General features: G+C 56.1%; 1 protein-coding gene across 10 annotated transcripts in view; it reads right to left on the reverse strand.

Moving 5' to 3' along the window:
• DLG3 (discs large MAGUK scaffold protein 3) overlaps positions 1 to 25,260 on the reverse strand; it is an 80,877-nt gene that overhangs the window by 42,594 nt on the left and 13,023 nt on the right. For 2 of the 10 annotated variants that reach the window (XM_052813378.1, XM_052813376.1), the window contains exon 1: positions 12,193 to 12,667. The exons of 5 other annotated variants lie outside the window; for them this stretch is intronic. In XM_052813378.1, coding sequence (XP_052669338.1) covers positions 12,193 to 12,513 — 321 coding nt within the window. In that variant the 5' untranslated portion in view covers positions 12,514 to 12,667. Of the gene's footprint in view, positions 1 to 12,192; positions 12,675 to 25,260 lie in introns of those variants that run through there. 3 more of the 10 variants (XM_052813379.1, XM_052813380.1, XM_052813377.1) reach the window with 3 other exon arrangements.

Here is a 25,260-nt window from a genome sequence, read left to right on the forward strand (position 1 = left end):
TATTTCTCGACTTTCCACTCTCCTCATTTTGTAGGTGGGAGAGTTAGGGGTCAACCGGATTGTGGTTTAAATCTTGCCCTGAAATGTTCTGCTCTCCTATGGATGGAGCAGGAGGTAGTTAATTTGATTTATTCAGCTGCTTTCTGATCTTTCCTGCAGCTGTAACTATTGGTTACAAAACCATAGTTTTTATGGCAATTAATTCTCTAGCTCAGGCAAATATGACCACTTCCAAACACTCCTGCCAAACCCCTCCCCCATACATAAAAAAATCGCAATTTTCAGGTCCAGTGTCTTGGGATCTCCATAGCCCAGAAGCAATGTTAAGCTGGGAATAACCCCTCTCTGGCAGTACACAGTCCTTGTATTTAATCCAGATAATTTGTGAGATAGCATATATTAAACCTGGCACCGGCTTTTATTAGTCCCCAGTGCAATTCTAGGAAGGGATTCCACATTTCAAGGCAAAAAAGAAGCACTTCTACTGCCAGCAATTAACAAACGATGGATGTTTGAACCTTGATGTGCCAGAGGCCAGCTGTTATTAGATGAGTTTCCAGGAAGGATGCAGAAGAGGCAGCCTAAGTGAAGGTAGCCCATCACGTGCCCCATGATTTATGACATGAATTCAACCCCACAAATGATGCTTTGGATCCCTCCCAGGGAGAAGTGCTGTGTATGACAATGTTATAGAGGCTTTTGCAGGTCCAGCCTGAGTCCTCCACTGAGCCCCACTGCAGTCTCTTTGTTGAATTACTAATAGCCCACAAATCACACATCACATTGCCTCGCTCACACAGTGGTGAGGCCTAAGGACATATTTTGTCTAGCCTGCTCACTGCGCACTGAGCATCCTTTGCAGCCATTCCACACTAGTGATTTTTACATCTCAAAATACTGCTAGGAGCACAATTTCCCACTCAGGCTCCAGATGGGACCCAAGAGATGCCGAATGTGAGTGGCTGCTTAAAACAAAGTCACACATGGTCAGGAGGAATTCAGACCAGGAAATCCCTGCTTGCCTCCTGTGGCCAGCTATTCCAGCTACTACAAGAAATGTGTTTGGACATTAGCTCCGACTTCCACTTGCAAATATTCCAACATTTGCACCTTGCCTGTTCTACTGCAGAGTCACACAAGACCTAAGACTCAGAAATAAGCAGAGGGCCTGAAAATGAAAAGCCTCTGCTTCCCTCTGTCAGGCAGGTAGATGTACCAAGCCCTCTGCTAGCCAAGGGAGAAGAGAGAACATCATTTTTTGCTGGGCAGCAGGAACGTGCTGGTGAATTAACCATGCCCTCAATTCTATAGGGAACAGTAAGTAATTTATGCCCTAAGGAGCAGGGGGCTGCTGCATGCATGGAGGAGAAGGAACAGGGCTGTGCATTCAGGTCACATTCAATGGAGGCTGTCAGATCTCTTCCATCTAAGCCGCTTCATCACACTATTGTTATTTACCAAGCCCTGTTTGTGCTTGAGGGGTTTACAAATGGAAAGAGAAGAGGTCCAAGCCCTACGGTGCTCATCCTATGGCAGCAGGACCACCAAAGCCCAGCAGAGCTGGAGGTGTCCTGAACTCTCTCCATCAGGCAGAGGCGCAAGGGGCTGCACAGATCCTTGGGCTCAGGGGCTGGAGGCTGCAGGGAAGGTAGGACTCAAGGAGGACCTCGGGGAGCGAGGGGGGTCACTGCACACATGCAGAGATTGATCTAGGCGCAAAGCCAGCGAGGCAGAGGACAGCTGTTGGGAAAATCTGGGCAGCAACAGGAGTCAAAGGAAATAGCGGTGAAGGGGGGTGAGGTTTGAAGGTCAGGATTCAAGAGCTCTCTGGTCTCACAGGGGCTGAGAGAAGCAGAGCCTCACATTCCCCTGTGTTGAGGCACCAGTGCTCAAGCACTACACGACAGTCCCAGTGGCAGCCACAGCCCAGGTGCTAAAGGAGAGGGCAGCAACCTGCCCCATGCAGCCCTCAGTGAGGGCCTGGCTCCCTGCAGAGGCCCGAGGAGAGCCTCGAGCCCATCTGGGGGCAACTGCCTCCGGGGCTAAAGCCAGAAGGAGGCTGCGGGTCTGCACACAGGGCAGGAGGGACGTCTCCTCCCCAACAGCCCGCAGCCCCCCCCGGGCTGGAGCAATTCCCCTGCAGCATGTGCAGGGAGCAGCAAAACAGCCAGCAGCACTCAGACACACCTCAGGTGTAGGATGCGGCCTTTCAGAAACACCTTTAGATATCACTTCTGGGCAGTCATCTGAGAGGGACCGCCACCAGTTGGGCTGTATGGTGGGTGACTGGCCTCAGCAGCCCAGGGGCACTAACACAGTCACCTGGGGGCAGCCAAGCCCCAGACACCTATAGGTATCACCCTTCACCTCCATTTCTGTTGTTGTCATCTGCTGGGCCAAAGGTAGGAATTGCAAAACATGATGATTTTCCAAAACTTCCAACCAAAAGAAAAGCTGCAATTAAATGCAAACAGAGGAGGTTCGTCAGCTTGCTTCCAAGGGTCTAGCCTTGCCCTGTGGCATTTCCCCAAGGACTGCTCTCAAGGCTGGCACACGGGAGCCGAGTGGGGAGACTCTGAACTGAAAGTTCAAGATATTCTCTCCAGAGCTGAATTCCTGAAGCTTTGCAACAGCTCCACAGAGTCAGCATGGGGGCCAGCCCACAGAGGTCAGGAATTAGGTACCTCCTCCAGACAGAATAAATGCGCTGCAGACATCCCAGGCCAATGGCAACAGGATTGTGCCCACATATAAATCCATTTCCATCTTAACTAGCAACAGGACTCAAACAGGAGCCTCCAGACCTGACAAATACCAGGCCTAACACACAGAACTGGTCTCCGCAGGAGGCCAGTGTGCCCTATGTGTCATGCAGTGAGGGATGCGCAGGATAGGGTGACTATTTGTGACTCTGGGCTAGTGCATGAGAAGCAAAGTACTAACTTAACTCCTTTGTTTCTGCAACTTTCCCAGATTGGATCAGAGTGAAAAGTCAATTTGCCTTTTAATATCCTTTGCTTCGTACCGTCCGAGATGTAATAGTAACGCTCAAAAGGAAATGGCTCTGGAAATAAGTGAAATTTAGTCTTTACATCCTTTTAAAAGCTCTCAGGGCCAGAGGCCAAGCAGGGAGATGCCCAACAGAAGCATCTAAACAGGGTGGACACAGTGGGCTGCTTGTAGCCTGGCTCCATCTGCTTTGATTTTTTTTTTTTTAAAGAGTGTTAAACTGTGGAGAAGGCTGTGCATTTACAGCTATGAAAGCAGCTGCTCTGTGGCAGGACCCCACAGTGGTGGGCACTAGCTGTGAACACACAGGTACCAGCTCAGGGGCGCCAAGGAGTGGTGCAATGCTGCCGTGGCAGCGGCGTCGGCTGCAGGATGCCTGGGCACCAACAGGGTCCCACTGACGGGGCAGGGAGTGGGTTTGCACCAAGCCAATGATTTAATTTCACAGGAGTGAGCCCAGGTCCTGCCAGTGTAGCACACATGGCAAGCCTGCGCTCACCGCCACTCACCCTGATAAGCACCGACACGCTCATCTGCTTCACACCAGACTTCCCTGCCCTGCGCACAGACGCTGGTTTTCCCAGCGCCGGGGCTGCCTCCTGCACCAACGCAGATCCCAACAAATAGCTGCCAAAAACATCACCTCCCAAAGCAGCTCAGATGACACAGCTCCTCCACAGCAACCTGTGGGCATTTCTGAGGTCAAGGCAGGACAGAAACCCGCTCCTGAGGCTCCCTGCACCGAAGGCAAGGGAGGGGATGAGCCCCGGCTCTGCCCCTGCCAGAGGGCTGGTGCATGGAGTAGAGAGGTGCTGGCAGCGTCCCTCCAGACTGCTCTGAGTCCCCACCCCCGATGCCTGCACACCTACAGACCCCCTCGGCTTTCACCTGGCCATGCCCAGGGAAGCCGCTTCACAGACCTCCCATTAAGAAATGATGCATGGCACATCCCCTCCCAGAACGAAGCCTGGCTCCCAGTTGGCCCACAAGATGTAGGGCTTTTCCTACAGCTTAATACCAAATCCATGCTTTGGCCTTCCTATCCCTTCCCTTCTCAAGGGGAGAGGTACCACACTGCTGCCAGAGGCTAGTCCCCTTCTCACAGCTCCCTGCGCTCACCTCTTTCTGCCTTCACAGGCTCTTTACACGGTGGCCAGAGCGGAGGGTACTTGGGAGCATCAGAGGGCTGCAGAGTCCCAAGGGAGAGCTGCATTCCTCAGGGCTCCCACAGGCTGGGATGGGGAAAGGGAGAAAAAGAAAACTGAGGCTGGAAACTTCTGGAAGCTGAAGGATTTCATGGCCAGAGATGAGTCACCCTTCCCTTTAACTGGCTGGACAAAATAACTCTCTTTGCATGTTTTCTCACCCACTGCAAGAGCGACCTGGTGGCTGACACTGTTTGGGCAGGGGGAGGCACACACCACGCAACAGTGTGCCTGCACGAAGGGGAGCGACAGGCTGAGCCTGACCCCATGCCTTCCTTTTGCACAGCTCAAAACGTGGCATAAACAACATAGGAAATGATGCCAGGGCTGACTGTGGAGCTTGCAGGTGCCCAGACACCCTGTGTTGGTCCTGACTAGCCAGGCAGGGCTACTGCCCGTGCCCCTGTGCTTGGCTCCCAGCCAGTGTGGTGGCCCGTGGGTGAAAGCAGCCCTCCTCTCCAGGCTGCCTCTGGGAGACATCAGAACTGGGCCGTTTCGGTGGTGTGAGCAGGCTCCGGGGCCATGGTGGCAGAGCCCCTGCCCCTCAGCTGTGCCTCGGCACTGGCTCAAAGCACCACGGCCATCCGGAAACAGGGAATGCAGGATTTGAAAGGTCCCTGGTCACAAGGATCTTTGGCAAAGCCGCTGAAGTGCCCAAAGTGTAATGTGAACACAAGCAGCTACTGAGGGTTTAATCTTTGTTTTGGTGCCTTTTTTTTTTAAAGAGTAAGCTTAAATAGGGACTGGAAAAAGCCTTCACTCAGTGGAGAAGGAAGAAAGCTTCCCCAAACAGAAGCTCTGTGGAGTCTAAGTTTCCATTTAGAAACCATTAAGGCCAGTGTGTTCATACTTGAAAGTTAGACATCCTGTTCCAGGCTCAGCCCACTAAAATAAGTGACCCAATTTGCAGAGGTGCTGGGCTCCGGTAGCTTCCCTCTGACCTGGTGGTACCAAATAAAATTGACTCAATTCCTTTTTTCACAGGAAGAGTTATTATCATCTGAAAGACTCACACGCTTTTTTCCCCCCCTCTCAGACAAATATATATGTACAGAGAAAGAAAAAGAGTGAATAATGGACAGTGTTAAAATAAAGATTTCTTTGGTCCCTCGGATTCAAATATCCTATTTTCTTCTATTCAGTAAGTTCCAATGGACACCAAGTTACAAAGTGTTAAGAAACATGTTTCTGTGGGACAAAAGCAAACCAAGATCCATCAACAGAGCCTCATACTAAATTCCAGTTAATGCAAAGGTGACAAGAGGGTATTTAGGGCCTGGTCAACGGTGCCCAGAAGCACAACGTGTCCCCAGATATAATTACACCCTCTGAGCAGTCCTTCAGCAAGCCCCATCCAAGTGAGCTTCTGCAGACTGAACTGTGAACTTCATTTCAAATTCACGTATTCTGAACTTGTTAAACACTGTATTAAAAGTTTTCATCCCCAATTCCCCAATACATGTTCATAGCATATTGTTGGATTTGCAATGAGGGCCCTTGAGGGATCCCTGTACCATCCCATCTTTGCATGTGTTAAAACCAGCTGTGAGCATTAGCACAGCCCATTGCACCTGCAGCACTGGCACGACCTTACGGCAAGCATTAAGCCCATTCCCGAATCACAGCTGCAATGCCGAGCCAGAGACGCACCGTCCCTCCTGCCAGCGTGTGGGGATTGGGATGGCAGGCAGAGCCCCCATGCCCCAACCACACCAAGCTCCTCATGCCCCAGTGCAGACTGGTGCTGGACCTGCTCTATCCCAGGACCCAGAGACCATGGTCCCCTCAGAGAGCATCCTGCATGGGCCTGTGCACCGCAGGCACCCAGCACATAGCCATGGCCGTGGCTGATTACGGCCCGATTAGTCTTAATGACTTCCTCTCTCTAAATGAGCATTCACAGCTAAGGAAGGAGTGGAAGATCCTCTCCTCCCATCACGGCATACAAAGCACCGAGGGGCTTACCCAAACGAGGCAACCCTCCAGAGACAACGACAGCTTTTCCTTCGCTTCCACCGCCCACCCACCTCTACACCCAGGGTACCCAGACAGGACCTCTTGGTACGGCCATCTCCTGGGTTTCCTTCTCATGCAACGTCCCATGGGACCCTCCTACCTCGAGCACACCCTGAGGATGGCTGGCAGATCCCCACCGAATCCCCAGCACTGGTCAGGACTGGGCTCAGGCAGGTCCCAGCCATGTGACACCCAAAATCATGGGGCAAGAGCCAGGTGGAAAGTGCAGCCATGGGGGCACTGAGAGCATCCCTCCAGCAGGGGCGAGGGCAATTGCTGCTGTGGTGGAGGCTGAAGGTCTTCCTGCCACCCCCAGGTTCTTCACGAGGAGCCAACTCCTGCACATGGCTACATCCCTGCTGAAACCTGCCCGTGCTTGGCCCTGGCTGCCTCACCAACGTGCTCTCCTCCTCCTTTGGCAATGTGGCAGGGCCACATCGTCCCGTTTTTGGTGGGTACTTTCCTCTTCTTACACATGTTGCACTGATGGGGTCTCTCCCACCTATGTGGCTTCACACGCTGCCTTTACAGCAGTGGCTACTTCTCTACTACGGCCAGTTTGGGCACCAGCTGCAGTGCCTCTCCCTGTGCTGCTCCTGGGGTCCCTCTGGCAGCTCAACACCCCAAAACCAGCAGCAGGGTGCAGCTCCAGGGCTGCGGTCTGTGCATCTGGGCTGGCTGGCAGGCAGCAGTTGGTAATCCGGCCGGAGAGGAGCTAAGCTCAGTCCTTCAACTCCCCTCTCTAATTCCAACGTTATCCCTTACCATATTAATGGGATATGTTGGAAGGGTCAGCAAGCACAAGCGCACAGCCCCTGTCTGAGGAATTCACATGCTCAAGGGAAGGGGGAAAAGTCTTACAGGTGAATAAAGAAACCAAGGAGACAAACGTCCTCAGCTGTCCACTCCTAAATGAACTTGAAATGTTTTGGGAAGGAGCACTAACAACATCTGACCCTCCTCAGCCTGGTCCAGGGGATGGGCGACAGCAGGACATGGGATGCCTCAGGGTGGGCAAGGGGAACTGGTTCACCCAGCATCTGGGTGTTAAGGCATAAGTTTCCCCAGGAGATGCACAGGGAGGAGAAATGACTTTATAAAGCATTAACTGGGCCTTGGTTCCAGCTAGCAGTAGGAAAGGAAGGTCAAGACCATCAGAAATATCGGCTGCCTCCCAGGTCTGTGGGGCAAGGGGCCGAGGGCGGGTGTGAGGCTGGGTTTGGGGGAGGGAGAGCAGCTCAGCGCCTGGTTATAGCAACTCAGCTGGGTGATGACGGCAGGATCACCAGACAGAGATGCCCAAGAAACAAGCTGAGAGGTGAAATCAGATGGAGGGAGATATATTAGGAACAGACACGCAGATTTACACATCGTGAGTGAGGAGGTGACAAACAGGTCTGTGGGATGGGAATCAAACTCTCACAATGAGGGCGTGGAGTGCGATGAGGAATGGTGGAGAGGGAAGACCCTCCCGGGACTCCGGCTGGCAGGAGGACATGCTGGAAGAGATGCTGGAGGTGCAGGGAAGGCAGAGGGGCCACCAGTGACCGGAGAGCAGGGGCCAAGCAGATGGACGGGATCAGGGACAGACAAGCACTGCGTTCAGCGACAGAGCCAGACGCAAAGGGCAAGTTTCACTACAGTTGTATCTACATTTAGGTTGCCAAAAATACCTTTCACAGATTGGCTGTCTTTAATTAAAAGGATGTCTCCTGTGCTCCTGGCACGATGCAGAGCTCGCCCTGCCATGCGGGGCTCTGCGTGGACGCTCTGCGGGGGGGCTTTCCCATGGGGTGGCTTCTCTCTGCCCACGTCCTCCTGTGCCCTGCCAGCACTGGGCAGGTCAGGCAGCGGTGCTTCCCCCAGATGCCCCTCCATGGCCCAGGCACAGAGCAAAGGAGGAAAACTTCACCCCATTCCTGTTTTGGCTTCTCCCCTTCCCTCCAAACACAGAGAACGCCTTCCTCCTCTCTCCTCCTCCACCTTTCAGTGTAAAGATTTAGCTAATTTCTTCTATGAATAGCACAGGAGTAGCCATAGCAACATCACCCTGCCAACCTCACCACCTCCACTGCCTCCGTGTCCCCGGCACCCTGTTCCTCTCACCCTCCCTCGCACCTCCCCAGGGAACATCTGGGGCTTCAGCCATTTCCCACGAAGCAACCTGCGTTTGGCTTCCCACCTGCCCCATTGGCTTCTCCCTCCTTCCTTCCAGCCATGCCTGCCTGTCGCTCAGAAACCCAGCCCGGACCCACCACTGCCTCCCCAAGCTCTTTCCTCCTCCCCGCCCCCCCATGCCCCAAGAGTCAGGAGCCCCAAATCCTGCAGCATCCAAAGGCTCGACAAAGGCTGGTGCTTCCACCAAGACATGCTGCCCTGTGTCCACCTGTTCCAGGTAATTCCCTAGTGCACGGGAGGAACTATAACAAGCAATGTTTGTGCATGGAAAAACACCACCTTCAGTGAAATACTCACTGCTGAAGACAGGCAGGGAGGACCTGTCCCCTTCTTCCACCTGCTTGGCCATGAAACGCTTCTCCCGGGGGGGGCCACACAAGCCCAGCATGCTCTGGGCACTTGCAGGTGGTCAGGGACTCATTGTGGTGCTGGTCTAACCCCCCTCTGCATCCTCCTGACTCCCCAAGAGGGAGAAAGGGGGCACAGGAAGGAGGGGACAGCAGGACAGCACATTTCTGGCCAAGCAGAACCAGCCAACGTGGGGCAGCCCCAGGGGTGAAGGGCACTTCCGAACATGCCTGGGAACTGCACTGCCCCAGGCCTCTTCCCCAGCCACCCCAAATGCACATGAAAACGCTGGTGAGACCCTTGGGACCCTCATGGGGGGCCCCACTCTGGCCACCGTGCCTGGCACCAGGGCCCTCGGGGTGAACTAAGCCACAGGGCTAGACCTTCCCTGCGGGAGGGAAAGGTGCTGGCTGCTGCTGGATCCTCAGCGCAGGGAGCAGCGCTGGAGAAGGGGCTCGGGCACAGCCGGGCAGCTCAGCACTCCTCTCCTGAGAGCCCGTGGGCGTCACTGTGCAGGGGAGAGGAGGGGGTTGAGCGCTCTGCTCCTCTAGTGCTGCGCATCAGGGATGCTTCCCTGGATCGTGCTGCCATTCCTCCCCCAAAGCCGGGAGTCCTCCTCTCACCCCAGTCTGGCAGGGGAGGACTCGAGTCCTCCACCAGCAAGCAATGGGGGACGAGGAGGGCGCAGGGCCGGCCGGAGGGACGGTGATGGGAACAATGGAGGACAGAAGTGACAACAAGTGCAGGGAGCGGGCACTAACGAACAGGGAACATGGATAGATAAGGGAGAAGAAATGGAAGAGATCTCAAAGGGGAGAAGAAAACCAAAGCAAAAACAAATGAGAAACCCAGAGCTCAGAGATTTTCTCCCTCCCTGTGGTCTGGATTAGGGGTTCTCAGTTACTGGCATTGCCTGAGCAAGCTAATTTGTGTCCTAGAGAAGGGGATAAGCAAGAGAAGAGAATTGACAGGGCACCGGAGCTGGGAGGAGGTACAGGTTGATGTTGGGACCATGCTGTGTGTTGGGCAGCACGTGTGGGCATGTCTCGCATGCCACGGAGCTGCACACAGGGTCTGTGGGTACGCGTGATGTCAGAGAACATACACCACCATATGCAACCATGAGCACATTTCCGATGTCAGAGCATCCACACATGGCAGCCACACCAGCACACGCAGGTGGTGCACGCTCTCCTCTGCTTGTGTGAAGAAGCAAGGGGAGTAAAAAGGCTTAAATGAGAGGTGGTGAAGCTCCCCAAGAGGTGAACAGATCCCTGCTTTCCCGGGGAAGCCTCCTGGCCTGCACACCCCTTCCCACCTCTGCTGCTGGAAGTGCTTCCAGGGACAGGGAGCACATTTAAAGGGGCAGCCCTGAAAAATGGCAGCCCTGCCTCTAGCAGAGGCTCTTGAGGACGCAGAGGCTGCCTCCTCAGCTCCTGCGAAGGAGACTAGCTTCACACCCACAGCATCCAGCCAAATCTACTCAAAGTCCAACATCTCCCAGCCTCCCAGAGCCAAACCCATCTGCCTGGGCACAAGCCATGCCCAGCTGTTTCCATTATACCACCTTTTGTCCCTCTGCCCACCACTGGGCTGGGAAGAACAAGGATTCCTGACGGTTCAGGCACTTTGCACCCTCGGATTAGAAGGGGAGCATTGCTGAGGTATTTGATGCAAAGCTTTACTCATTGCATACATTTGCTACACACCACGGAGCAATCCTGCCTGCTCTGATACAGGCAGTGCACATACCACACACGTCATATTCTACATGTGGACCCCGTTATGCTCACGTAGCCTCACACACTGGCATCCTCTGTTGCTTGCAATGCCGTGAGAAGCTTTTGATTCCCCCCCCCCATCTTCAGAAAGGCTAAGGCTGAGCAGAGACTCCCAACGTGGACTTTCAGAGCAGCCCAACCCCTGGGGCTTCATGGCAGCACCACAAAGACACAATGATTTCTCTTCCACCGTTGTAAAAACGTAAAAGGCTCCCCTGCCCAGCCTGCCACGGCAGCAATGCAGCTGGCATCGCTTCCTTCCCAGCCTGCTTGCAATCATCTTATCAGGAACCCTGGGCTGGACCTTTCATGCAAGTAGGAGTGGAAAGGAGGGAGCAGACATGCTTCAATTCCCTGCTCCTACCCAGCTCCCCGAGCTTGCTGCTCCGAATGCAGGGAAGGAAAGAGATAGCAAAGGAAAGATGGGAGAATGCTTGCCAGGAATCAGCAGGCGAGAGAGAGCCGAGGCTGATTTTGATGCAAAGAGTGATGGAGAAAGAGACAGAAAGCAGGACCAGGCTAATAGCAAGGTGGCTGGGTTTTTGGGTCCTTTCTGTAAACATCATCTGAGCGTATCAGCTTTGAATCTAATTATTTCAACCAGAGCTACAGACTGAGACAGTAATGAAGAAAAAACGGGAAGGGAAGAAGAGGGTTGTGTTTTCCGAGGGGAAAGGAGGAGAGAATTCCCATTGATTCCCATGTGTCTGCCTGCTACAGTGTCTTGAAATAATAATTAGAAGGATCAATAAGAAATCATGTGAGGTTTGGAGATAATGAATGAAAGAGGCAGAAGAAGCAAATTGAAATGCCTTTCTCTAAAGCAGGGTAAATTGTTTTTCAGGCAGGGTCTAGCCTCCATTTTAATGCTTTGCAAACAGATCCAACCATTTTCTAAGCTGGCTTGTGGGTTCAAAACAAGACTGGTCTCTCCATTCAGGGGAGAAAGAGAGAGACAGCCTGAGAATGGGTCCTGGAGGAGAACACTAACAAAATGAATGTGTGTGGGAAGAAATGGAAGCAGTGAAATGGGGCAGAATGCACACAGCGTGCCAGCGACCAGAGCAGGGTTACGTAATAATTTGGGGGAGCAGGGACGTAGCAGCAGAGCAAGGAAACCACAACTCAAGGGAGTGCCAGTTGGGGAACGCTGGCAAGTGGCACCGCGAGCCCACGAGGCTGCCCGGCAGGCAGCGTGCCCCACGCCTGCTGAACACAGTATGATGGGATGCCCTCAACACTGCTGGGGCTTCAGGCAACGGCATCGTAAGTGGTGAGGACCTTGGGTGGGGTGTCTGAAAAACATCACGCCTGACGCCCGCCTTGTGTCGAGCGAGACCCAGCTGGCCCCGGGGAGGCTGCTCCGCTGCAGAGCTCCTGCCCTGGGCAAGACCATGGCACCCAGCCCAAGCGACAGCGATGCCAACCTGAGCGACGCCGGCGGCCAGCCCGAGCGACGATGATGGCCAACCGCAACAACGCTGGCGTCCAGCCCCAGCAACGCCAGCATCCACCCCGGCCGCCCGTGACGCCCCAGGGGTGACGCTGCACCCTGCCACGACCCCGCCGCTCTCCCTGGGTTACCCCCCGTCAGCCACCCGCCCCGTCCCATCCCATCCCGCACCGGGGAGCCGCCGCCCGGGGCTGGCCCGTACCTGCTCGTACCAGTCGCGGCTCGAACACGTGCACTCGGGCCACCAGCCCGGGCCGCTCCCGTTCACCTTGGGCGCGCTCTTCCCCGGCGGCGGCGGCTTCAACGCGGCGGGGTCGCGGGCGGGGGGCCCCAGCTTGGCCTTGCCGCGGGCAGCGGGCGCGGCCCCCCCGGGCGCGGGCAGGGTCTGAGAGCCGTAGCCGCCGTAGCCGTACTGCTCGTGCTGCCACTCGCCGTAGGAGGGGGGCTCCATGCGCCGCAGGGCCGCCATCCGCGTCACCTCGTAGCACTCGGGGCACTTACAGCAGTGGTGGTGCTTGTGCATCGCTGCCCTCACACCATAGAGCCGGCAGGGAGGGAGGGAGGGAGGGAGGGAGGGAGGCGGCGCGGAGGGAGGGAGGGAGGGAGGGATGCTCGGGGGGCGGCAGCAGCCCCCGCCCCGCGCAAGGCGCGCCTGCCGCCTCCTCGCCCGCTCGGCACCCCCGGCCCCGCGGGCGGGAGCGGGAGGAGGAGGAGGAGGAGGAGGAGGAAGGGGCGCGGGGGGGGGGGTTACAGCGCGGTGATCTCCGCGGGGGCGCGCCACGGCATCGCCCGCAGGGCCGCTCAGTCCCGGGGCCGCTCCCGGCGCGGGGCAGCGGCTCGGCTCGGCTGCACGGGGCGGCTCAGCCCGGTCCGGCGCGGCGCGGCGCGGCTCGGGAGCGCGGAGCGCGGCACCTGCGGCGGCGCGAAGTATCCCCCGCCCCCGCCGCCCACCCCCCCCCCCGCGGCCAATCCGCGCCAGCGGAACCCCCGCGCCCCGCCCCACCCCGGCGAGGAGCGCGGGGGCGGGGGGGGGCACCGCTCGCCGAGCGCTGCGGCCGCGCTTGCCCCCACCGGCCGGGGCAGTTCCCGGGCGGGCGGTCCACAACCCGCCTGCCAGCAGCGGGCCCCGGGGAGCGCCGGCGCTGTCGCCGCCGCTCCCCGGCAGCCCGCGCTGGCGGCATCCAGAAGGAACAGAAATCCTCCGCTCGGCAGCCTCACGCATCACCTGCGGCTACCCGCACCCCGTCCCCATGCCCAGACGCACCAGGCGGCTCTTGTGCAGCTCCGTTCCTCTAGCCCCTGCACGGCGGTGGGCGGCCCTGCCAGCTTCGTGGCTGACACCAAGGGGGGTTCACTTCGCATCAGCTGAGGTCTGCACTGGCGTATGAAATCATTTTTCCGGACCTGAACCATGGTCACTCGCCCGGCAGCAGCATCTCTGCTGCATCCCCACGTCAGCTCTCACCCTGCTTTGCTGGAGGTGTTGCCACACGCTCCAGCACAGCACCCTGGGGCTGCTGCCGTTGCCCAGTGAGCCAGGGGCGCGTTGGGGGTGCAGAAACCCCAAGGGCCTTTGCTGGGTCTTCCACCTACTGCCATCAGGGGATGGTAAAAGCAGAGTTGAAATGCCTGCTGGTGCAGCAGGGCAAGGGCGCTGCTCCCAGTGCAGCTCAGGCAGCCCCTCACCTCTTGCACCGAAGTGCCAGGCTGGAAGAAGTTCAGAAGAGAGTCACCCATACAAATTGAAGGGTAGAAAGAAAAAACGTTACAAAAAACCACATCTGACCAGTTAGAACCTGAAACCGGCCTCCTAATGTTTAAGGGTTGTAATAAACACCAGGGTGGGTGAAGAATTATTTGAAGAAATGGTACATAAATATGTAGAAGAGTAATGAAAGGGGCACGATAGGGCTCCCGCAGGATATGGGTCATGAGACAGAAGTGGGAGGGGGCCACAAGCTGAGCCACAAGATGGGATGGTTCAACACCCCAATTCAGGCTGCAAGATCTGCAGGGTCCCACTGGCCTCATGCAGCCTGCGCAATATGGCTCTGCTCGCAAGCAGGGCTCTGCTCGCAAGAAGCGCATGACGGCCGGTCAGACAAATGCCCCAGCCCACTCATTCCTTGTTTCTTTAGCTCTTTAAATCACAATACAAAATCACTTCTACACTTGACCACTGCAGGCAGAGGTGCTCCTGCAGTGTTTGCTCCAAAGTGGTCAAATCAAACAGTTGCTTCTGGGTGAAGGGGGGGGGGGGGGCAGAAGACACCCCGTAATTGGGATCCATGTTGTCCCCAAGCCCCATGGTCCCCACTGCGGGGTGCAGAGCCTGTCCTCTCCAGCACTGCCTGCGCTTCATTGCCTCTGGGCCACTCAGGTTTCCTCTGTCACAGGATGGATGCTACGATCATGTGCTGCTCTGTGCTTAATGCTACGCAGAGGTGTCGTGGCTGAGATACATTACACTGGAATCTCCCCAGCTGCAAGCTTAGGACAGTCATAATGTTCCCCGACAAGCAAGTCTAGAGAGCCTGTCCCCACCATACTGGCCTCAAGCAGCTGAGGAGCGCAGTGCTGCTGAGCCCTTGGAAACAGCTTCACAGGTCAGCCTCACCCTGCTGCTCTCAGGGGCTCTTGCTGACGAACAGTCAGTTATGGGACCTGGGTGCACTCTGGCACTGACCCAAAGACCCAGAAATGCAGCAAGATGAAGCCAACGGCTGCATATAAGAAAGTGCTTCTACCCTGCAGAGGTCAGTGCCACTTGGACACTGCAGACCCCAGGAGCTCACTAAGGCAAGGCAGGATTGGATGCCTCCATGCAAAGCAAGCTTGTTCAGAGTTATTTTAATCAATGAAAAACTGTGTTTGTGTGCATGGAAGGAAAGCATGCAGTGTTGGCATTAACAGAGAACTTTACACCTCAGGCTTTAAGAAATTAGGATTGTCTCCACATCTTCTACTGCTCCTTGTGCCATCTCCCAGAGCACACGGTGCTGGCCCGGCAAGAGGATGCTGGGCTGACAAGCACTGTGCTCCAGGGAGATGCTGTACCTCCTCAACAGCCAGGGTGGACCAGGGCGCTGGGGGATGTCACCCGTGCAGAGAAGGCATCTTGCAGCAATGAGAGCAGAGGTGGGAACGAGGGGAGGGACTGGGGCAGGAATGAAGCTGAGGTAGGGGATTTCTGCACCAAAGCAGAGCAATAAGCCTTGTAGAAACAGGCAGGTGGCCAGTGTCTCCTGCATGAGAGCAAACGGACATGAACTCCATCTTGGCTACCCACCATCTCCCACACTGTGGCACCTCTGAGATCTGAGTCACTTCATCAACAAGAAGTGCCCAGAATTTGTAACATAACCATAACTAATTACTGCTCCAGCCCAGCTGCAAACTTCTCACTCTAGGATGGCAGAGTTTGGCCGCAGGGACCATGCAGTGTGCAGAGCTGCACTGACCACCCAGTGAGGCTGCCTCCCCCACCATGAGCCTCCTCCAAAGCCATCTTTGGGCCAAGAACGGGCGGGAGACCAGTGTCTGGATGAGGCTGACTTGGGTGGGAGGAGAGCACATGCGGAGCTTGTAATCCCAACTGCTCACATGTGCCCGGCTCCCTCCTCCTTCCACTCAGTCCTGTGGTGGGGGCAGGCAGGGACATGGGGATTTACTTAGGGGGGAAGTGCAAGAGCAAAGGACAAGACCTGTTCAGGAAAAACACTTTAATGAGCTGAGTGAAAAATTGCGAAGCATTTGATTTCCACACTGCCCCCCCCCAGTGGCAGACGGGAGTGTGTCCTCCACAAGGAAGGTCTCTGGTCCTCTCCCTGCTTGGTCTCTGGCAGCCCCACAGATGGGCAGCCACGCATGCAGTGGGCATCCCCACATGGGAAACACCCTTGCCACCAGCCCTGGCGTGCCAGCATCGCTGCCTCTACCGCACCCTGCTTGCCAGCTTGCAAACTCAGGGACAGCTCCACGATCTAAAACCTGCTGCTGCTTCCCCCAGATCCCTTATCTGTTAGTGCCTCATCGCCACCTGCAAATGGAGGTGCCTTGAGCGTCAGCTGCTGCAGCTCTGATAGAGCCCTTCCCTACCCACTTGCGGCTCCCCTCTTGAAAACCCACATGTCCTGTTTTAGCTGCTACGAGAGTTGTTTAATTCCTACTCATTTGTAGTGAACTGCATGTGCTGCCTGCTAGCCGCAATTAAAAGGGAAAAAAAAAATCCCTGGTTGCTGCTGCCTGCTTGCAATGCTCCCTAATGCTGCGTAGGGCTTGGGACATGTTATCAAGCTCAAGAGGAGGCCAGGGGCATCTGCATCCTGCACTTCTCCAGCTTGCTTCAGTGAGTAGCAGCATTTTGGCTACTGGGAGTGGCACTGCCAGAGCCCAAACAGCATGGGCACCTGCATGGGGGTGCCCAGACCTGGGTCTGGCTGGGCAGGCACAGTGCCCAGTGCCTTCAGGCAGCTGTGGGCATCTTGCCCCAGTGATGTGGGCACTGAGCAGGGCTAAAGGAGCTGGGAGCTGATTTCCAGGCAGATGCCTTCATGGAGGGAAGCGATTCAAGGAAACCAAGAGCTCTCTCATCCTCTACCCTCTTCCTACCAGAAGCCTGCCCATCTTATTTGAATTCAGCTTTGGCAGCTGCTCTTTTTACAGGTGCTAATTTCAGTAAAGTGTAAGAAATCCCTGGAGATGGTGCTATTTACATGGCACAAAGATGGCAGGGAGCTAGGTTTTATTTGGTGTTGCTGGCATTTCAGCCCCTGTCGTCACTTCCTTCCTCTCACATGAAGTCCCACGGGAAGAGGAAGGCAAGTGTGAGGGACCAGGAGCTAGGGGTTTGTTGCACCTACAGCCTTTCTAGGAGCAGAAGATGGGGCAGGCTGAAGGCAGCCAACTCCTTGCAGAGACAACGGTCACATGAGCACTGTCACGCTGCTCCTTGACTTTAGCCCAAGCGGGAGCTGGGTCCTGCTGGGTAAATCGAAGCCATGTGTTAGCTCTGAGCCTGGGTGCAGATGGGGAAGGTGTCATCTTTATAATGCTGGGGGAGGAGGTAGGGGACAGTCTTGCATGGGGGAGGTGCTTTTCTTGACCGCAACCACCTGCAAAAAGCCACCCAATGTCCAAAGCCCAGGGGAGACAGCAGGGTCTGCAGCCACCCAGCTGAGAACAGGGGGCAGGGAGCACCAGGAGGTAAATGTGTGTGTGGGAGCAGGCCACAGGGAGATGGGCAGCAAAGGGAGGAACCAACTGAACTCAGCTCAGTCTGTCAGTCAGTCTTAGCACTACCACAGACCCCCATCCAGCAGGGATTTGCAATTTGCTGTGTCTGGGGCTTGTCAAATGAAACTTGAAAAGGCGCTCTGCAGAGCTGGCTGCACAGCTAGTGGGCAAACGGGGCCGGCGGTTCCTGTGAGCGTTGGAGGGTTTGCACAGTCATGGGTGAGTGGGAAGGGGCAGGATAACGAACATCTCACGCTGAGACTGTTCCTCCCTGCCACCAGCAGCGATTCACGCCAGGAAATGTGCAGCTGGGATAATAATAACCAGGCATACCAAGGGACCGATAGCTATAGCTCTCAGCGCTCTCGGGGCAGTTGCCAAAGAAATTATTCTCCTCCCCGGCAAAACTATTTTCATTCTATTAATGATCCCTGATACGTTGCCCAGTGCCACTACGCAGTTCCCATATCCTCACTTGTGGCAGCAACAGCATGAGGGTCTTCAATAAACACCATTGGCTGCTTTCTGCAGTTGAAATTACAGCCAACTAAATGTCTTCCATGGCTGCGCTGCTGGGGGAGAGGAGTGATGGAGACCTGTGGCAGGTCCCTGCAGCACAGCCCAGGCTCCCTTCCTGTAAAGGAGAGCCTGGAGGCTCTATTTAATAGCGAACAACTGCAGCAGGCTTTATGGATTTCCTGACAGCCTCACAACGCCCACAGCCACTCTCCCCATCACCCAGCAGAGAGGCTCCTGCCTTGTGCTGGAGCACTTGAAGCATGGGCTGGCCCTGGGCTGCCTTCCCGTGGCACCTCCCTGGGCGCAAGGGGGGAGCCTTGCTGCTGTGTGGGCATGGCAATTACAGCACTGCCATGTCTTGTGGTCTGTGGGTGCCCCGTCCTTTTGTGTGCCTCATTTCCTTTAGAATAAAGCACATTTCTAGCCTGATGGGAGAGAGAAGGTTTGAAAATGTGGCCAGGGCACAACTTCACCACTCCAAGCCAGAGTCAGAGCAAGGTATATTGGAAGTCTCCCATTTTTAAGAGAATCGGTTGATATTTTTTTGGTCCTGTACCTTGATCTCCTGCCAGTTGTGACTAGTGTGACCCCACCAGTCATCCTGTTTCCCTGCATCTTTCACTAGTCCCAAGCTGTCCCTGGGTGTGCTTACACACTCAGACTTAGCAGCAGCCAAACACACCCCACTTGCGCTGTACAAGGCTGTTGGGGGTCTCGCGGCTGGCCCTGCCTAAGCCGATGTGAGCTTGCAGCCACAAAGCCCCATGAGTCGGCTCTTGGGGGCTCCCCACCAGGAGCCATCCCTGCAGGAACCAGTCCCATCCTCAGAGTGGGTCAAGATGTAGCTCTGGAAGTGCTGCAAGAGCTCAGCACTGCTCAGTTCAGATCTGGGGCTGCCCTGGGCAGCACAGACCTGCCCAGAGGGACTTTTCCCCACATCCAGGGCCCAGGGATGCCCTTTCCTCTATTATTCCCACCCTGCGTGGGGGATGAGAAGGGGAGCTCTGTGGGCCCATACTTTCTCTCTTTTGCCTGGCCAGCCCTGCTCCAATCTGCCCCTTCCAGATGGAGCAAAGCCCATTCAGCAGCTCCCGCTGCCCCCAGCCAGCAGCTCGCAGAGGTACTGGTGCCTTGTCCAGGCTGTGCTACCCCAGGACACGCTTTCCAGCGTGGGAACCTGCCCAGCCTCGGGGAAAAAAATGAATGCTGGTGTCCCTGGGAGCCCCGGGCACCCGCGGTGGACCGGAGATGGGCGCCCGGCTGGCTCTGGCCCTCCCCGCCGCCACTGCCGTGTCCCCTTTAAGGCAGAAAGTGCTGCTCCGAAATTTCTGAATGGATGGCCCCGCCCCCGGCCCGCCTGCCGGCCGCTCGGCCAATCAGCGCGCGTGCCGCAGGGTCTCAGCCGGCTCACGGGCCTCTCTTAAAGGCGCGCTGTCGACACCCCCCCGTCTCCTGCACGCCAGGATGAGACTCGACCGTTTCAGAAGCCCCGAAGTGACCTTCAAACCGGGTCCCAGCCGTGGGGTGAGGAGGTGTTCCCGAGGCGCAGGCACACCCGTACACATGTGTTCCTCAGGAGTGATACACCAGCAACACAAGCCCTGGGGGACGGATGACGTCAAGGGATGACGTGCCACTTCCCTCACCCTGGCTTCAGGGCTTGGTTTGGACATGGGATGGTCAGGTCCCAGGGACTGGACATCCACAGGGGCCAGAGCACACAGCTGGGTTGAGTTTCACCCCAAAGGAAGCCAGGCCATGAGCTCTGCCACCGAGCCACAGTGTGGTGAGGGCAGGCAGCTGGGAGAGCGGTTTCATCACCACGCTCTTGTTCTTAACCAGAGCAGTAATGCGGGAGTGCTCCCACAGCAGCAGAGCCCCAAAGCTTACAAAATCTCCCTGCAGAAACCCCCTGTGAGATTCAGCTATGCAAAATCTATCACCGCACGCAGGGGAAATAGCTGTGCCCTAAGTGCCAAGGGAGCGGGAATGAACAGTGTAGCAACGGGACTCCAACATGCTTGCGAAGCAGCGGGCAGAGCTTGCCCCTGGCTTCAGCAACAAACCCAGCTCCAGGACCAGCCTGGGTCTCCCCCTTGCACCGCAGAGCAGTACCCCCATGCTTGCTCTGCCACAGCTCCTCCCGCAGACTGCTGTAGCCCGGGTTGCAAAATGATCTGGTCTACAAATACCCCTTAAAAGAGGGGGACAGCCTGGCAGGACATTGCCACGTTTCCTGGACATGTGCAGGTGGGAAGCTGGTTGTGATGCTGGGGAAGCGACGCTGGCCAGGCATGATGCTCTCCATGCCAGTGCTTTGGGCACAGACGCTAGTGTGCCTAAGCGGTGCCAGCCCTGAGAGCTATCTAGGCCACAGACTGCAGGAGGCCTTTCCCTGAGCCTCAATACTGGGAATAGTTTTTAGGTGCAACGCCAGCAAGGCTCCTGCAAGGTGCTTTGTACCTGCAGGCTGCAGAGCTCCGGTGGGCGCTGCCCTGGAGCAAACCCTCGCTTCCTGCAGCAGGGCATGAGGTTGGCTTGAAACGCTTGCACTGCTGCAGCCACACGTGGTCTAACCCCCCCAGAGCAGGCAGAGCAAAGCAAGGGGAGGCGGCACACAGCAGAGAGCACCTTTCAAAGGGCTCACACTTGGATTCACAAGAGGGACAACTCCCAAACCCACACTCATCCACTATCCTCCTTCCACTGCAATTTCCCTAGCTCCTACTAGTGCCGAGGATAATGGATCTCTCGCCGTAGCTTGATACTGATCCTTCTAAAGACTAAAAACCTTCATGAGCAGTTATTGTGGCTGCTCTATTTATAACAGTGCCGGTATTGCCTCTGCCACCAGAATCCTGATTTCCGTCCAGCCCAATGCCATTAAGATGCAGTGACGTTCCCCCAGCTCCAGGGCTCCAGATAAAAAGCAGCTGGCCTGCCAGGCTCTGCCTTCAAGCTTGGTTTGTTCCTTTAAAAAATGGTGAGGAGAGCCTGTTTGTTTTGCAGAAGTGCACCCAGATTTGTCCTCAGCCTCCCGAGATGCTGGGGTAGCTGCGAGGGGGAGCAGAGCATGGACAGGGGGAGGTCAGGGTGCCACATCCTGTGCTGTGGGCGTGGAGGCTCCGCACTTTGAGAGCCCGGGTTGGTTTGTGCGATGGGAGATGGGCTCCAACATTTCACTTCAGTTGCAGCAGGAATGTGGTCAGTCACCCAACAAGGCAAAGCAGGAAAGAAGGGACCTGGGTGCTGCTGTGGGAACCCTGCACCGAGGCTGCACCAGCTTGTTTTGGAAACTTGGTGAGCAAAGCAGACAGACCCAGCAGGGCCAGTGTGGCAGCTCATGATGGTCCTGGCCAAGGCACTGATGGGTCTGGCCCCTGTTCAGTCCCCATCCCTCTGAGGTGCCTGTGAATGGTCTCAATTCTTGCTTCCAGAGCTATGCCCGAAACTCATCAATGTGAATCTCAGTGTATGAGTCGCCCCAGCAGCTGTGCTCCCCTGGGGAGGGGCAGACACGTGCACTAGACAGAGGCAAACAAAGCTAGAGCATGAAGCCAGAGGGAGGATGGATGGACTCCAGACTTGTCTGGATGACTCTGGAGCATGGCCATCTGCGGGAGACTCCCCAAAGCCTCCCCCTCACTGTCCCCTTTCCGCCACGGCACAGGGAGCACTGCACGCACTCACACCATCACAAAATAACTTCAAAACAGTGATGATGACGTGGATGAACGGACAGACCAACGGCCCTATGTCCAGCAAGGCTCTCCTATGCCGCACAGCCAGAAAAGCCGTGGGGTCTGCCAAGGATCTTCCTTTTGCTGCTGATTTTAGACAGAAAGTCCCCAAGTAGAGTAGGAACAGGTGGCCTTTGGTTTGACAGCCTGGTGGCTCTACTGGCTTCTTCATCCTTTGTTGAAGCTGTACATTGAACTGGGAGAACTAAGGTCTGAGCATCTCCCTGTTTATCTCTGCAGCAGGAATAGCAAGAGCCTCTAGTAAAGCTGAGGCCATTCAACCCCAAAACGTCCACTGAAGTGACAGCTTTTACTGACACAGCCTGTGCTGACCTCCCTTTGAGCAGCAGCATCCTTGGGACACAGACAGCCGGCTGCCCAGCTGGGTGTCCGTGCTGTGCAGGACTGATGTACGGTTCAGTCTGAGCGCGTTACTGCAGACAGACACCCTCTTGGCTTCAGCACTTTGGCTTTTGAGTCTGCAATGTCGAAACACAGAACTGCTGGGGAGTGTCTGAATGCAGAGCCCTCAAGCAACCTCCAGGCACAAAGAGGCTCAAGTGACAGGGGGGCTGCAGCCGGAGCCTCTGGGCTGTGGGTCGCTGCTTTTCTTCTCTGCTTCTCCTAAAATTAAACATGCTCTCAAAGGTGCATGGGGATGCAATGGGGAGGGGAGGTCCTTCTGGGAGCTGTTTGCTTCTCTGCTCCCATTGCTTGAGTGTTAGCCACTTCCCAGGATTTTGGGATCGCAGGGTGGATGCTGTCAGGCTCAAGCCGCGATAAAGCAGTGGCCAGTCTGGCCTGCAGCGATGTCTTCGGCTGCCTGCCCAGCCAGCCCACAGAGAGGACACGGGGTGGTGGGGACAGCAGGGCATGTGCAACCAAGCAACTTCATGGGGGGCTTTTTGGGAGGGCTGCATTCATTGTCAGACATTCACCCTCATCAGGGACCTACTTAATTTCCCTGATGCTCCTTGCAATAGCAAACAGCTGCTTCATGCTTCCACTCTCACACACCTTGCAGAAAAAATGAAGAGCAGTGGGGTTGCAGCCAGGGCAGGGGGGAGCTCGCATCAGGCGTTTCTGCAGCCGAAGCATCCGCCACACGCCAGTCTCATCCCAACCTGCTGCAAGTGCCCAGAGCCCCAGAGCTGCTCCTGCCAGGCAAAGGGGCAGAGCATGGGAACGCCCTTCTCTTTGGCCAAAGGCAAATCGGGAAAGAGGAAAAAGCACTTGAGAGAAGGATGGGGAAAGCAGACAGCCGGTCGCCACGCTGGCGGCACAGCCTGCCTTTCTCTGCCAAAGTCCCTGGGGAGCTCCACGAACCTTTTTGGCACTTGAGCTGTGGGTTATCGGGCAGACGGATGCATCTTCTTCAGCGGCAGGTGCAGCAGGGAGGGCTCCTAACAACCTGCCAGGGCATTTCTGCAGAGCTGGGTTGTGTCCTCCCTGGGACGCAGGGAGGGAAGGGGACATTTCTGGCCTCAGCCCAGCAGGACTGAAGCACAGCCTGCACCTGGCACGCTGCGGGCACGCTCAGCGGCGTCCCACACACCCACAGCCTGCGGGAGCGGCAGCACGCCCTGCCAGCAAGGTTTCCTATTCACTGGTGATTTCGAAGGACGCACAGAATGTCTGTCCTCTGAAGCAGTCTCGCACTCTCTCTCCATCACGTTAAGACCTGCTGTAGCTCAGTGTCAGCTATTGGGCTAAGCAAGGACAGAGCTGCGGCGTTGGCGTCAGGCAGCGAAGCCTTGGCAGGCAGGAGGGAGAGAGGGAGGGATGCACGGGCAGGCGACCGTGGGAGGAGAGGCACCGCACCAGCGCGATGACAGGGATGAAGTCAGAGAGGCTACAGAGCCATGCTGGGAGGCAGGGGAGGGTGGCAGAGGAAGAGCAGCACTTCCTCGCAGGCGCAGAGTTTCTGCTCATCAGCGGCATTGTTCATCTTTCATTTATCTTTACAGCTGGCTGCTCTCTGCTCCCTGCACAGAGGATGAGAACATCGTTTACTCAGAGAAGCAGCCTTCCTACCAGTCTGTGAGCGCAGGCAAGTGGCACCGGCCACGGGAGCATCCTCGTGGGTCTTCCCATTGCAGATGCACACAAGCCCTGAGCAGCCTTGCTAAGGCCACCACAGGGCTCAGGGAAAGGTTGAAATGGAGGATTCAGCAAATAAAACCCCAGATCTCAGGCAGGATTTGGCCTCTGAGTGCCTCAGAAGGGCATTTCAGCTGGCCGAGTCACTTTGCTCTTGCCCTGTTGAAGGCTGAACATCCACTTTCCCATGGAGGGCTGGTTTCAGCCCACTAAGCCTCGCCATCAGGAAGCACATGTTGCTGCTGTATTTACTGGTCCCACTTCCTTTGCAGCAGTCATTTGCACACTGCAGGGCCACTCGAGTGCGCACAAGTCCTTGCCAGCAGACAGAAAATTTCCTGTTCCTGGAAGCATTTGTGCAGAGAGGCAATTTATTTCTCATGTGTCTTCCTGGCTAAAGCAGGTTACGGTGGCTTTTGCTCTACTATCACTGCCAGGGAGAGCTGCAGGCAGGGGAGAGGACAAAGCCAGGACAACAGAAAACTTATTTACATTGATGGATGCAATAAGAGAATTGCACTTACTTCAGGCAGGACAAGCCAGTTCATCATCTTGCCTTTTACCAGTGGCAGGGTGTCCACTAGAGCTCTTGTTCCTGGGCTGATAGCACCAGGGGGGCAGCTGCTCTGCCCTGCAGCTGGTACTGTCCTGCCCTAGCATTAAACATGACCCATTATAAATGTTTCCCCAGTTCTTCCAAGTGCCATTTGCCATCTCAAATGTTTTCCTGAAACCCACTTTGGAAATGTCAGTGGCAAAAAGCATGCACCAAAGGTTGGGAAGCAAGAAGTCACTGTGGAGGTGGGCAGGAGCTGGGTCTGTAGGTGTTATTCAGCCCCAATGCAGTCCTGCACACTGGGGATGTTGAGAACCGACACGGGAGGTGATGCTGGGTGGGAGCTGAGGTGTCCTCAGTGCCTTCATGCAGGAGCAAGGGATGCAAAGCAGGGCCCGTGCTGTGGTCCATCGGCACAGCCCGCACCCAGGCACGGCCGATCCCATGTCATGGTCTGGATCGCTGACATGGGGGAGTGCTGGAAATGCTCCCGCTCTGCCGGGGCAAGGCCTGTGCTCAGCGATGAAGATGACATCTCAGGGAACATGCTCGCTGCCGTGTCAGAGGCCCCTGTATCCCAGCATGGGGGCTGCCGCAGAGGAGCAGTGCTTGAGCCTGCAAGTCTCCAGCACTGCTTGGTCCCAGTTTCCAGGAAAGCTGCTGGGTCTCCACAGAAAGCTGAGTTTCAGGCAGGACTACAGGCATGGCTAAGCCCAGCACTGAACACTACCACCCTAATGTTTTTTCCCCTCCAGGTCCCTGCTTTGCCTGTGGCCAGGCTGTGAAGTGGCCATCCTCTGGGATGAAAGAGGCTGCAGATGAGAGAGCCCTACCAGAGCACAGCCTTCCCAGAGCCCTGTCCTGCCCACCTGGGTCCCCATTGCCCCCTCCCTCTTGGGGCAGTGATGCCCTGCTCCAGGCCGGCAGCTGTGGTCCCTGCGGGTGGGTGACCCCAAAAGCGCCAGCGCTCGGCAACGAGGACCGGCTCCTGACCCATACCAACACAGGCTAGGAAAGGAGGAGGCTGAAAATAAAAAAAGCTTCGGAAAAGAATGACAGGAATTATTTCAGGGCTGGAACAACCTGCCTCACACTGAGTGAGTGAAGAAGCCAATCTGTT

The sequence above is a fragment of the Harpia harpyja genome, chromosome 18 (assembly GCF_026419915.1).
Source record: "Harpia harpyja isolate bHarHar1 chromosome 18, bHarHar1 primary haplotype, whole genome shotgun sequence".
Classification (NCBI taxonomy): Eukaryota; Metazoa; Chordata; class Aves; order Accipitriformes; family Accipitridae; genus Harpia; species Harpia harpyja.